The sequence below is a fragment of the Rhinatrema bivittatum genome, chromosome 2, assembly GCF_901001135.1.
Source record: "Rhinatrema bivittatum chromosome 2, aRhiBiv1.1, whole genome shotgun sequence".
NCBI classification, from domain to species: domain Eukaryota; kingdom Metazoa; phylum Chordata; class Amphibia; order Gymnophiona; family Rhinatrematidae; genus Rhinatrema; species Rhinatrema bivittatum.
The window spans coordinates 819952916-819967100 of record NC_042616.1 but is presented as its reverse complement, the minus strand read 5'-3'; the positions used below and the strand labels follow the sequence as shown (position 1 = coordinate 819967100).

General features: G+C 50.4%; 1 protein-coding gene across 3 annotated transcripts in view; it reads right to left on the bottom strand.

Annotated features, from left to right (window-relative positions):
- Positions 1-14185, bottom strand: part of ADCK5 (aarF domain containing kinase 5) — a 269661-nt gene that overhangs the window by 133341 nt on the left and 122135 nt on the right. For all 3 annotated transcript variants that reach the window (XM_029592309.1, XM_029592308.1, XM_029592310.1), the window contains one exon: positions 11215-11293. In XM_029592309.1, coding sequence (XP_029448169.1) covers positions 11215-11293 — 79 coding nt within the window. The remainder of the gene's footprint in view (positions 1-11214; positions 11294-14185) is intronic.

The window sequence follows — 14185 nt, the reverse complement described above, 5'->3', positions numbered from 1 at the left end:
AGAACGAGCAGTAGAACCAAGGGTTGGATCTCCCTAAGTGGAACACTCACCCCCCAACAAAGAACTTGAAAACTGTTCTGCACTATGTACAACCAGCACTATTACAGGTCTTTTGCAATCAAAGGAGATAGGCCTCTGGACTGATCTGTGGTATTCCAGGTATGAAAATGAGCAGGTAAGAACTAATTTTCCTTTCCTGTTCATACCCCAGATCAGTCCAGACAAGTGGGATGTACCCAAGCTCCTCTACACTGGGCGGGAACCTGAAAGACCAGCTCACAACACACCTTCACCAGAGGGTTGCCTCCTCAGGCACCCTGACATCCGAATGGTAATGTCTGGCAAGCTTATGAAGCAAGGATCATGTCATCACATAAAAAAATCTCTTGCGGCAATATCAATTGAAACTCTGCTTCTTGCGCCCATCTGACCTTTACAGATGTACACTGAACAGATAGTTTCCTCTAGCCAATGCATGACTGGCGCCTTAGAAGCCTCTTCACCCTTCTTTGCCCTACTAGACAAGATAAAGATATGCTCTGATCGCTGAAAACTGTTAGTGATTTTAAGATAGCACATAAGAGTTCATTGAACATCCAGTAAATGAAGCCCCCATGCATATTGCGTCTTAGCTGTCAGGAGCCGAAAAGCAGGAAGCTCCATCACCTGATTGATGTGAAAGCCAGAAACATCCTTAGTCAAAAAAGGAGGGACTGTGTGCAACAAGACACCCCATCCGTGATCCAAAGAAAAAGGAACTGTACACCACAAAGGCTGTAACTCTGAAATCCTTCTGGTTGCACAAATCGCCACTAGAAAAATAAAAAAACATTTGCAAGGTAAGATCCTTCAATGATGCCTAATGCAACAGATTGAAGGGAGGGCCACAAAGGACTCGTAAAACCAAATTAAGGTTTCAAGTCGGACACAATGTACGGACCGGAGGATGTTAACAGCTTAGCCCCCTTCAAAAACCAAATGATATACAGATGTGAAGCCAAAGGCCTCCCCTAAAATTTACCTTGCAGACATGCCAAAGCTGCCACATGTGCTTGCAGTAAATTGCAAGCCAACCCGTTGGCCCAACCATCCTGCAAAAAGGCCAAAATGTGAGAAACATCTACCCGGAGAGGATTGACACCCTAATCTAGACACCACTCTTCAAACACCTTGCACACCCGGACATACGCCAGAGAATTGGAAGGTCTCCTAGTCTGAAGCAAGAGAGCAATCACCGCTTTAGAGTACCCCTTCAAGTGCATCTCCTCTCAAAGGCCAAGCCACGAGACAAAAGTGAGCTGCTCAATCCAAGAATAGGATTGAGCAGCTCCTGCATATGCCTAAATCGGATTGGTCTGTCCACTACTAGACACAACAGATCCGTGAACCATGGATGGTGAGGCCACTCTGGCGCAATGAGAACCACCCTTCCCAGAAGCCATTCTATCCGCCTGAAAATTCTGCCTACAAGAGGCCATGGTGGGAACATATACAGCAGAACTTCTGTGGGCCGCAGTCAGACGAGAGTGTCAGCCCCCTCAAAACAAAACTCTCTCCTGTGACTAAAGAACTGTCTGCCTTTGCATTGATGCGCAATGCTATCAGATACAACTGAGAACTGCCATACCTGGCCAGAATAAAGACTATGGCTTCCAAGGATCATTCCCATTCCCCCAGATCCAAATGTTGATAGCTGAGATAATCCACCAGCACATTGTCCACTCTGGCCACAAGGGATGTCGCCATCCCCACCAGATACTGTTCCATTCCGACAAACATTGCCCAGGCCTCTTGAACCACCTAGAGACTCTTCGTCCCGCCCTGACAATTGATATGTGCTACCATTGTCACACTATCTGAGAAGTCTGTCTTCGAATTTGCGGGAGGAAGGAAACCAATGCCCTGCGAACTGCTATCATTTCCAAGTGATTGATAGACCAGGATGCTTCCTTTTGCTGACCCTGAGTTGACTGCCCCTAACAAACAGCCCCCAAACTTTGAGGCTGGCATCCGTGGTCACTACCACCCAATCCAGAATCTCCAGCTCCACTCCTCTCACCAAGATAGGGCAAGAGAACCACCATGAGAAATTGGACCTGGAGCACCCCTTAAGTGGGTTCCAAAAGGACAGAAGTGCTCGTTGAAGTAGTCGCATGTGAGCAAACACCCATGCAACTAATTTCAGCATAGAAGCCATAGAACCCAGGACCTGCAAATAATCCCAGACTCTGGCCACCGATCTGAAGTAGATGAAGCATCTGAGACTGTAACTTGCTTACTCTCTCCATGATAAGAAACCCCTAGCCCAACTGGGTATCGAACCTCACCCTTAGGTACTCCAACGACTGGGATGGAATCCACTTGCTCTTTGCTAGGTTCACTACCCAGCCCAGAGATCGCAACATATTCAGAACCCGCTGAATCGAGTGACTGCACTAATTCTGACTTCACCTAGATGAGCCAGTCGACTAAGAATGGGTGCACTATAACTCCTTCCCTTCTCAGCATCACCACTAGCACCACCAGCACCTTTGTTAATGCCCTGGGAGCGGTCGTCAAGCCAAATGGAAGAGCTGGGAACTTAAAATGCTAGCCCAGCACTACTAATCATAGAAACTGCTGATGGTCCAGACAGATAGGAAGATACAGCTAGGCCTCCATCAAATCCATGGAAACCAGAAATTCCCCTTTGCGCACCGCCATGATTACTGTTTGCACCACTTCCATCCGAAAATGTTGGACTCGCAGCGCCACGTTGATCTTCTGCAGATCCAGGATGGGCTGGAAAATGCCTATTTTTTTTTTTTTTAATCTTTTTGGAACCAGAAAGTACACTGAATACCTTCCCTGGTCCTGTTCCCATGGTGGTAGTGGCCCTATTGCTTCCAGCCGCTGCAACATATCACATAGTGCTTCTCGTTTGATGCAGAATGTACAATGAGACACTAATTATGTGTCTCTGATTGGATGTGAAAATCTAATCACCTCGCAAACCCATTGTTCTGACGTAATCTTGGGCCACTTTTATTTATTTATTTAACACTTTTCTATACCGACCTTCATGGTTGAGGACCATATCAGATCGGTTTACATCGAAAGGGGGAACTGTAACAGGAACCATAGGTAAAAATAGGAAGAACAAAGTTACATTCAACAGGGGTAGTGAACTTGGAAGCAAGACTGCTAGAAAGCAAAAAAGTCTAAGGATCGTAGTGATTAAGATATTAACAACAGTTAAAGAGTCAGGGTATGCTCTTATTCAGAACTTGAAGTTAGAATGGAGATCCTTTGTTCACAAAGGGTATTTGGTCGTCTAGTGTGTGTCTGAGGGATTTGTGAAGGCCTGGCGGAAAAGCCAGGTCTTGAGTTTTTTTCTAAATGTTAATAGGCAGGGTTCCAGTCTGAGGTCGTATGGGATGTTGTTCCAGATAGCTGGGCCTGCTGTTGAAAAGGATCGATCTTTGGTCGAGGTGAGGCGTGTAACTTTTGTAGGTGGGGCCTGTAGGGTTCCTTTATATACTTCTCTGGTCGGTCTGTTGGTAAAATGGAGATTGAGGGGGAATTTGAGGTCCAGATGCAGATGATTGTAGATGGATTTGTGGATTAAAGTGAGTGATTTGTGAAGGATTCTGTATTTCACCGGGAGCCAGTGTAAGTTATGAAGAATGGGTGATATGTGTTCTCCGCGGCTGGTGTTAGTCAGAATTCTTGCCGCGGCATTCTGTATCAACTGTAGGGGTTTAGTGGTTGAGCTGGGGAGACCCAGGAGGAGAGCGCTGCAATAGTCTATTTTAGCAAATAGTAGTGTTTGCAGAACTGTCCTGAAGTCTTGGAAGAATAGTAGCGGTTTGAGTCTTTTTAGAACCTGGAGTCTATAGAAGCAATCTTCGGTTGTGGTGTTGATCAATTTCTTTAGGTTTAGGCGGTTGTCGAGTAGAACCCCGAGATCTCTTACATGGGTGTGCTTGAGCTGAATGTTGAGGATGGTCTTTGGGGGTTGGTTGTCTTGATTGGAGGAGATGAGGAGGAGTTCGGTCTTAGATGCGTTAAGAACCAAATTTAGACTGTTGAGAAGGCTGGTGATCGATTTTAGGCAGTTATTCCAGTGCGTGAGTGATTTTGCGATGGATTCTGTTATCGGAATCAGAATCTGCACGTCGTCAGCATATAGATAATGTGTTAGGTTAAGGTCAGTTAGGAGCTGGCAGAGGGGGAGGAGGTATACGTTGAAGAGAGTGGGTGATAAAGAGGATCCTTGAGGAACACCAAGTGAGGATCTTGTCGATGGAGATTCTTTATTGTTAATTTTAACTTTGAAGCTTCTATTACTAAGGAATGATGTGAACCAACTGAGGGCTGATCCGGATATGCCTATGTCTGCTAGGCGAGTCAGGAGGATGGAGTGGTTGACGGTATCGAATGCCACTGAGATGTCTAGGAGTACTAGAAGAAAGGAGTAGCCTTTGTCTAATCCCATAATGATATGGTCTGTTAATGATATGAGAAGTGTTTCTGTACTGCGAGATTTGCGAAATCCGTATTGGGATGGGTATAGGATATTGTGTTCTTCCAGATAATCTGAAAGCTGAGTATTAACCAATTTCTCTGTTAGTTTGGCTAAAAAAGGGAGATTTGAGATGGGGCATCTCTTTTCACAAAAGAGAGTCAACCTATCCCCGACAGCCTCCATAGAGGAGTGGACGCGCTTGGCCTCATTGCGAAGCCTTGTTTCCTCTGGGTCTTTGACTGGAACCTATCACGGGAGGCCCTACGAGCACCTCAAAAAGACTGCTGCTGTCCTAAGGCTTGTCTCTGCGCCAAGGTAGGAGCAACCCTACATCTCCGTGCCTCTTGAAATTGGAAAATTCTTCTTGCCGACCTTTCTATCCTCTAGCAACTTATTTCCTTTTGATTTGCTCAAATGCTTCATCAATTGTTTTAGGTCTTCTCTGAACAACAACTTCCCTTTAAAAGGAAGATTACACAGTTGCGACCTGGACCACGCATCGTCAGACCAATTATGCAATCAGAGAAGCCTTTGAACCATGCTTCTAGTGGAATTCCTGACCAAATCATACAATGCATCCGTCACCTAGGCCACCTGTGCTTCCAAATGGGCTGCCTGCTTGGACCTGGCTGAAGACCCATACTCTGTCTCCTGCACTTTCTGTACCCTGCGCAAGCAGGGCTGCTGCCTGAGGCTACTACACATAGATGTTCGAAGACTCAAAGCTGAGACCTCAAACATCCTCCTCAACTGAAGCTCCAATTTGTGCAGCCGACTCCATTACCGGAATGATCGCCTTTTTTGGTCACAGCGGAAACCGAAATATCCAGCTTTGGAAGCATCAGGAGCTCCCAAGTCTCTTAAAGCAAAGGAAAAAGCTTCTCATTGCCCTGCTGACCTTAAGACCAGCCTCTGGGGCATCCCACTCCCAGCACACCAACTTCTTACTTTTTTCAGTAAAGCAAAAGTCTTTGGAGAACCACATAGTCCATCCAGAACAGAGTCCACCCCCAGAACCTGAGGGACGAGGGAGCGCAAAGTCTCCTTCTGGAAAAGATGGACCACTCTAGGACCATCTCCTTCCACCACTGGAACCTCCTCCAAGTCCAATAGGGGATTATCAGGGGGATAGATGCATGTAGTCGACTCTGGCCGAGTTTCGCCGCTTAGGACGGATGCCTCAGGGGCTTGTATGAACAGTCAATATAAGATTGAATATTGTTGCGGAGTACACAGATGCAAATACAATTCACAAATATATACTTGACTTGAACTAAATTGGGAACTCATGACTGTTCATACAAGCCCCTGAGGCAGCCGTCCTAAGCGGCGAAACTCGGCCAGAGTCGGGCTACCTTTTATGTCTCCATTTCAATAAAGGAATTGAAAAAGACCTCAGGCATCTATCTCTTTGTATTTCCTAACGGCTTTCATAGATCGCCTTCCTTTGTGCTTTTTGGGTCCAATAGGGGATTATCTGCATTCAGAACCTCATCAACCAGGTGGTTCCGAGGATCCTTTCCAGGGTCATCACCAACACCTCCTTGAGGATCCTCCGAAGCATCCGAATCAGAGATAGATCTCTCATCATCTGCCGAAGAACATCCAAGGCCCATGCAATGGAGCAGGCACCAGACTTTCTTGTGGGCTCCTGCCTGCACACTTTAGCAGGTCGTGCAGCCTGCTTAACGCGCGGATGGTTCACTCAGACCCCTGCCTGGCTTTTTCCTGCAGAAATAAGACAGAATCAGTAAGAAACTCCTCTGGATCACTGATACCCTCAGGGATCCCCTCATCCGGCTTTTCCATACCTTCCCGGTCCTCTGGAGTTTCCTGCACCATCAGTGAGAGTGGGGGCAGGGTGTCCCTGTCTTCCCCCAACTCCGTCTGCCTCCTACCATGAGGAGGCAAGATGGTCGCCGCCTTCTCATCTCTGGCAGCCTCCCTGCCGGCACTTGAAGAATGGGCACAACACTTGCCTGTTGCCCCCGAGGAGCTGTCTTCGCTCCTGGAAGAACAATCGGGGCACAGCATGCCTGTCTTCAGGTGTGAATGCTTCTCCCTGTAGGCCCTGTAAGATTTGGCGCACTCTGTGACTGGTGCCATGCTGCGCTCATGCGCTCACCATGCCGATAGCAACCTGCTTCTCTGAGCCCTCCCAGACACCAGGTGAGCCAACACTGCCTCCCGAGGCGTGCTGCACCAATCGCACAAATCCCATTGAGCCCACCTGGACCCCAGCTGTGCTAATGCGGCTCCCTGATGCACATTATACCGTCTGCACCGTGCCTCGGTGAGCCCTCCCAGACCTCAGGAGTGCAGCTGCGGCCTTCCCTCCTCTCCCCTTGCTCCAACAAAGCCAGCACCTCACACATGCTGGAAAATTCCTTCACTTTCTTTTTTTTTTTTAAACAACAAGAAAAGCAAGGCAGTAGTACACTTAGAATGAAGAAGACAATAAGGGAATATTTGCCTGAGTTTTGCCACCAAGGACATGTGAGGGGGATCCAGAGGGACCCAGGACCTCTGGCTTTCAAGTCCTCTGATGGTGTCGGACCGAGACAACCAGGGATCTACTACCCCCGCTTGCCGAGCTCGACTTAAGGGATGGCCCACGAAGGAACCTAGCTCCTTAGGAAGCCGAATTTCATCATCTTCTTTCTTCCTTTTCACACTAAGACCAGTCAGACTGCAGGTTTGCACCTCTACCACCTGCTGGAGACAGAGAAATACTGAGGGAGTGCAGGTGCACTCTCGGTTTTATAGCAGTGTCTGAAAAGATTTATTCTCTGCCTCCACCTGCTGGTAAGCAAGCAAAACCCCACTCTCCCTCACAATTTACTCACTAACCGTACCACTAACTCACCATTTACCCTATTATCTAACCCCCTCACCATTTACTCCCACTACCTACCCCCCACATCTTTTACTCATACACGTCTCCCTCATCATTTATTCCCACTCCTACTTCCTCCTTCCTATCCACCCTCATTCCCTATGCTCCTTTACCCCCCACTACTTATTCCTTTTTCACCATTTACCCCCAGTCCCTACCTCTCCCCCACCATTTATCCTACTCCCTATCCCTCTCCTCCCATGAACTCCCTCCTTCCCATCCATCCCCCACACCCTGCCCCTTCCCATTAACCCCACTCCCTATCCCTCTCCTACCATACACTCCCTCCCTTCCTATCCATCCCCCACATCCTGCCCCTGCCCATTAACCCCACTCCCTATCCCTCTCCTACCATACACATTCCCTCCCTTCCTATCCATCCCCCACACCCTGCCCCTCCCCATTAACCCCACTCCCTATCCCTCTCCTACCATACACTCCCTCCCTTCCTATCCATCCCCCACACCCTGCCCCTCCCCATTAACCCACTCCCTATCCCTCTCCTACCATACACTCCCTCCCTTCCTATCCATCCCCCACACCCTGCCCTTCCCATTAACCCCACTCCCTATCCCTCTCCTACCATACACTCCCTCCCTTCCTATCCATCCCCCACACCTTGCCCCTTCCCATTAACCCCACTCCCTATCCCTCTCCTACCATACACTCCCTCCCTTCCTATCCATCCCCCACACCCTGCCCCCTCCCCATTAACCCCACTCCCTATCCCTCTCCTACCATACACTCCCTCCCTTCCTATCCATCCCCCACACCCTGCCCCTCCCCATTAAACCCCACTCCCTATCCCTCTCCTACCATACACTCCCTCCTTCCCATCCATCCCCCACACCCTGCCCCTCCCCATTAACCCCACTCCCTATCCCTCTCCTACCATACACTCCCTCCTTCCCATCCATCCCCCACACCCTGCCCCTCCCCATTAACCCCACTCCCTATCCCTCTCCTACCATACACTCCCTCCCTTCCTATCCATCCCCCACACCCTGCCCCTCCCCATTAACCCCACTCCCTATCCCTCTCCTACCATACACTCCCTCCTTCCCATCCATCCCCCCACACCCTGCCCCTCCCCATTAACCCCACTCCCTATCCCTCTCCTACCATACACTCCCTCCCTTCCTATCCATCCCCCACACCCTGCCCCTTCCCCATTAACCCCACTCCCTATCCCTCTCCTACCATACACTCCCTCCTCCTTCCATCCATCCCCCACACCCTGCCCCTTCCCATTAACCCCACTCCCTATCCCTCTCCTACCATACACTCCCTCCCTTCCTATCCATCCCCCACACCCTGCCCCTCCCCATTAACCCCACTCCCTATCCCTCTCCTACCATACACACTCCCTCCCTTCCTATCCATCCCCCACCCCTGCTCCTCCCCATTACCCCCACTCCCTATCCCTCTCCTACCATACACTCCCTCCTTCCTATCCATCCCCCCACCCTGCCCCTTCCCCTTCACCCCACTCCCTATCCCTCTCCTACCATACACTCCCTCCTTCCTATCCATCCCCCACACCCTGCCCCTTCCCATTAACCCCACTCCCTATCCCTCTCCTACCATACACACTCCCTCCCTTCCTATCCATCCCCCACACCCTGCCCCTTCCCATTAACCCCACTCCCTATCCCTCTCCTACCATACACTCCCTCCCTTCCTATCCATCCCCCACACCCTGCCCCTTCCCATTAACCCCACTCCCTATCCCTCTCCTACCATACACTCCCTCCCTTCCTATCCATCCCCCACACCCTGCCCCTCCCCATTAACCCCACTCCCTATCCCTCTCCTACATACAACTCCCTCCCTTCCTATCCATCCCCCACACACCCTGCCCCTTCCCATTAAACACCCACTCCCCTATCCCTCTCCTACCATACACTCCCTCCCTTCCTATCCATCCCCCACACCCTGCCCCTGCCCCTTCCCATTAACCCCACTCCCTATCCCTCTCCTACCATACACACTCCCTCCCTTCCTATCCATCCCCCCACACCCTGCCCCTTCCCATTAACCCCACTCCCTATCCCTTCTCCTACCATACACTCCCTCCCTTCCTATCCATCCCCACCACACCCTGCGGCCCCTTCCCATTAACCCCACTCCCTATCCCTCTCCTACCATACTACACTCCCTCCCTTCCATCCATACCCCCACACCCTGCCCCTCCCCATTAACCCCACTCCCTATCCCTCTCCTACCATACACTCCCTCCCTTCCTATCCATCCCCCACACCCTGCCCCTTCCCATTACCCCACTCCCTATCCCTCTCCTACCATACACTCCCTCCCTTCCTATCCATCCCCCACACCCTGCCCCTTCCCATTAACCCCACTCCCTATCCTCTCCTACCATACCACTCCCTCCCTTCCTATCCATCCCCCACACCCTGCCCCTTCCCATTAACCCCACTCCCTATCCCTCTCCTACCATACACTCCCTCCCTTCCTATCCATCCCCCACACCCTGCCCCTTCCCATTAACCCCCACTCCCTATCCCTCTCCTACCATACACTCCCCTCCCTTCCTATCCATCCCCCCACACGACCCTGGCCCCTTCCCATTAAACCCCACTCCCTATCCCTCTCCTCCTACCATACACTCCCGCCCTTCCTATCCATCCCCCACACCCTGCCCCTCCCATTACCCCACTCCCTATCCCTCTCCTACCATACACTCCCTCCCTTCCTATCCATCCCCCACACCCGGCCCCTGCCCATTAACCCCACTCCCTATCCTCTCCTACCATACACTCCCTCCCTTCCTATCCATCCCCACACCCTGCCCCTTCCCATTAACCCCACTCCCTATCCCTCTCCTACCATACACACTCCCTCCCTTCCTATCCATCCCCCACACCCCTCCCCTTCCCATTAACCCCACTCCCCTATCCCTCTCCTACCATACACTCCCTCCCTTCCTATCCATCCCCCACACCCTGCCCCCTTCCCATTAACCCCACTCCCTATCCCTCTCCTACCATACACTCCCTCCCTTCCTATCCATCCCCCACACCCTGCCCCTTCCCATTAACCCCACTCCCTATCCCTCTCCTACCATACACTCCCTCCCTTCCTATCCATCCCCCCCACCCTGCCCCTCCCCATTAAACCCCACTCCCCTATCCCTCTCCTAACCATACACTCCCTCCCTTCCTATCCATCCCCCCATCCCCCACCCCTGCCCTCCCCATTACCCACTCCTATACCTCTCCTACCATACACTCCCTCCCTTCCTATCCATCCCCCACACCCTGCCCCTTCCCATTAACCCCACTCCCTATCCCTCTCCTACCATACACTCCCTCCCTTCCTATCCATCCCCCACACCCTGCCCCTTCCCATTAACCCCACCTCCCTATCCTCTCCTACCATACACTCCCTCCCTTCCTATCCATCCCCCACACCCTGCCCCTCCCCATTAACCCCACTCCCTTTCCCTCTCCTACCATACACTCCCTCCCTTCCTATCCATCCCCCACACCCTGCCCCTCCCCATTAACCCCACTCCCTATCCCTCTCCTACCATACACTCCCTCCCTTCCTATCCACCCTCATCCCCTATTGCTCCATTTACCCCTCACCATTTACCCGACTCCCTATCTCTCCTCCACCATATTGCTCCCATACTATTTACTCCTCCCTCACCATTTACCTCCACACCCTAAAAGAGAGAATCAGTAAACGGTCAGCCATGACTACCTATGAAATTACCAATCCCCAACCTAAGCAATAGCAGGCCGCAGTCACAACCCTGCTGCCATCCTGTGATCCAGGCCGTGCTTACCTCTCGCACAGAAACTCATACAGTCCATGGTCCAGGAGGATCAGCTCTGCAGACCCATCGGGCCCTTTCCTCACCAACACTGCAAGCACAACCAAGAAGCAGATTATTATTCCAATCTGGCTGCCCTGCAAGAGAGTGAGGCGGTCCAATACACACACGTGATGAGAAGGGGGCTCTTTCACTCTGCAGGCGGACGGACGGACGGTGGAATCCCAGAATGCCTCTTTCTCTACAAGTGACGCCCGTTTTTATGTTTCAGAAAACTGACAAAATAAAATATGTGCTTCCTGCTCTGTCATCCATTCTAGGCGGGTTACAGTTTGACAATCAAATATACTGTATCTTAGTCTGCAAATCAGGTTACTGCTACTTACTTTTTTAGATTACCTCAATTTTATATTTATTGCATGTCGATAAAATGACCTGTCATCTGATTGTATAAGAACATAAGAACATGCCATTCTGGGTCAGACCAAGGGTCCATCAAGCCCAGCATCCTGTTTCCAACAGTGGCCAATCCAGGCTACAAGTACCTGGCAAGTACCCAAACACTAAGTATATCCCATGCTACTGATGCCATAAATAGCAGTGACTATTCCCTAAGTCAGCTTAATTAATAGCAGGTAACGGACTTCTCCTCCAAGAACTTATCCAAACCTTTTTTGAACCCAGCTACACTAACTGCACTAACCACATCCTCTGGCAACAAATTCCAGAGTTTAATTGTGCATTGAGTGAAAATGAATTTTCTCCAATTAGTCTTAAATGTGCCCCATGCTAACTTCATGGAATGCTCCCTAGTCCTTCTACTATCCGAAAGAGTAAATAACTGATCCACATTTACCCGTTCTAGACCTCTCATGATTTTAAACACCTCTATCATATCCCCCCTCAGCCGTCTCTTCTCCAAGCTGAACAGCCCTAACCTCTTCAGCCTTTCCTCATAGAGGAGCTGTTCCATTCCCCTTATCATTTTGGTAGCCCTTCCCTGTACCTTCTCCATCGCAATTATATCTTTTTTGAGATGCGGCGACCAGAATTGTACACAGTATTCAAGGTGCGGTCTCACCATGGAGCGATACAGAGGCATTATGACATTTTCCGTTCTATTCACCATTCCCTTCCTAATAATTCCCAACATTATGTTTGCTTTTTTGACTGCCGCAGCACACTGAGCCGACGATTTCAATGTGTTATCCACTATGACACCTAGATCTCTTTCTTGGGTTGTAGCTCCTAATATGGAACCCAACATTGTGTAATTATAGCATGGGTTATTTTTCCCTATATGCATCACCTTGCACTTGTCCACATTAAATTTCATCTGCCATTTGGATGCCCAATTTTCCAGTCTCACAAGGTCTTCCTGCAATTTATCACAATCTGCTTGTGATTTAACGACTCTGAACAATTTTGTGTCATCTGCAAATTTGATAATCTCACTCGTATTCCTTTACAGATCATTTATATATATACAAGCCGTTAAGCCCGTTAAAACGGGCTACATTAAATTTTTTTTCAGTCCATTTTCGAAACACAGCACCCTTCTACACTTTTTCTCCCTCACTCCCCCTTCCCCTCGTCCACGTCACCCCCTTTCTCCTCCACTCAGTCTTACGCACCCTGATCTCCCACTGGGCCTCCTTCACCTCACTCTCAACCTTGCTCCCTCCCCTTCCCATTCATTCAACCTCCCACCATCTCTCCCCTTCCTCATGTCACTCCCCACCCTCTCTAAATCCCATCTCCCTCTCCCTCAGCCCTCCTCACTTCCCTTTTTTCTCTTGCTTCCAACAACTTCTTACCTTCACTTACTCACAGTCCCTCTGTCTCTCACCTCCCCTTCATTCTCTCTCTCTCCCCTCACTCGTTTCCCACCCCCTACCGTCCCTCCCAATCCCTCCCAACACACTTCCTCCCTCTCCCTCCCCCTCCCAGTCCCTCCCTCCCTCAGTTCCTCTCACTCCCTCCCTCCCACTCCCTCCCCCCTCCCACTCCCTCCCTCTCACTCCCTCACCCCTCCCCCTCCCTCCCTCTCACGCCCCCTCCCACTCAGTCCCTCCCTCTCTCTCAGTCTCCCTCTCTCTCCTCCCTCCCTCTCAGTCCCTCCCTCTCTCTCTCCTCCCTCCCTCTCACTCAGTCTCTCTCTCTCTCCTCCCTCCCTCTCACTCGCTCCTCCTTCGCTCCTCCCTCGCTACTGGCCGTCGCCTCTCCTCATCGCCGCCACCGCCGCTCCTCATCGCTGCCGCCGCCGCGGCCGCTGCCACTCGACAACGCCGCCGCATGCCACCGCCGCCGCTCCTCGTCGCCGCCGCTGCCATGTTAGTAAATTCAGCTGACGCTCGCTGAGACCGACGTGCTTGCCCGCACATGCGCAGTAGAGCTGCTCTCTACTGCGCATTTGCGGCACGTCAGTCAACCTTCGTTTATTAGGTTGATTGAAAAGCACCAGTCCAAGTACAGATCCCTGAGGCACTCCACTGTTTACCCTTTTCCACTGAGAAAATTGACCATTTAATCCTACTCTCTGTTTCCTGTCTTTTAGCCAGTTTGTAATCCACGAAAGGACATCGCCTCCTATCCCATGACTTTTTACTCATGAGGAACTTTGCTAAATGCCTTCTGAAAATCGAAATACACTACATCTACCGGTTCATCTTTATCTAGTTTTCTATTTTGTTCAGTTATTTAGGTTTTATTGAGGTCAATATTGACAGCATTTGTCTTGAAAATGCATCAATTAAAAATGTCCCTGTTCACCAGCTAAATTTTAGCTGGATAAAAAGCAGCAGTACAGGGTGCATGGCTAAATATATCCAGCTGATGGGAAAAAGTGCTGTGCTAAAGTCAGCCAGTTAGCTAAAAAACAGAAACAAAAAACAATTCAAGAAGGCAGTGACAGAGAGGCAGCCAATCTCCATTCACACAGCAGGAGACGCGAGAGTCCCTCCTACTCCCAACTCTGCACTGG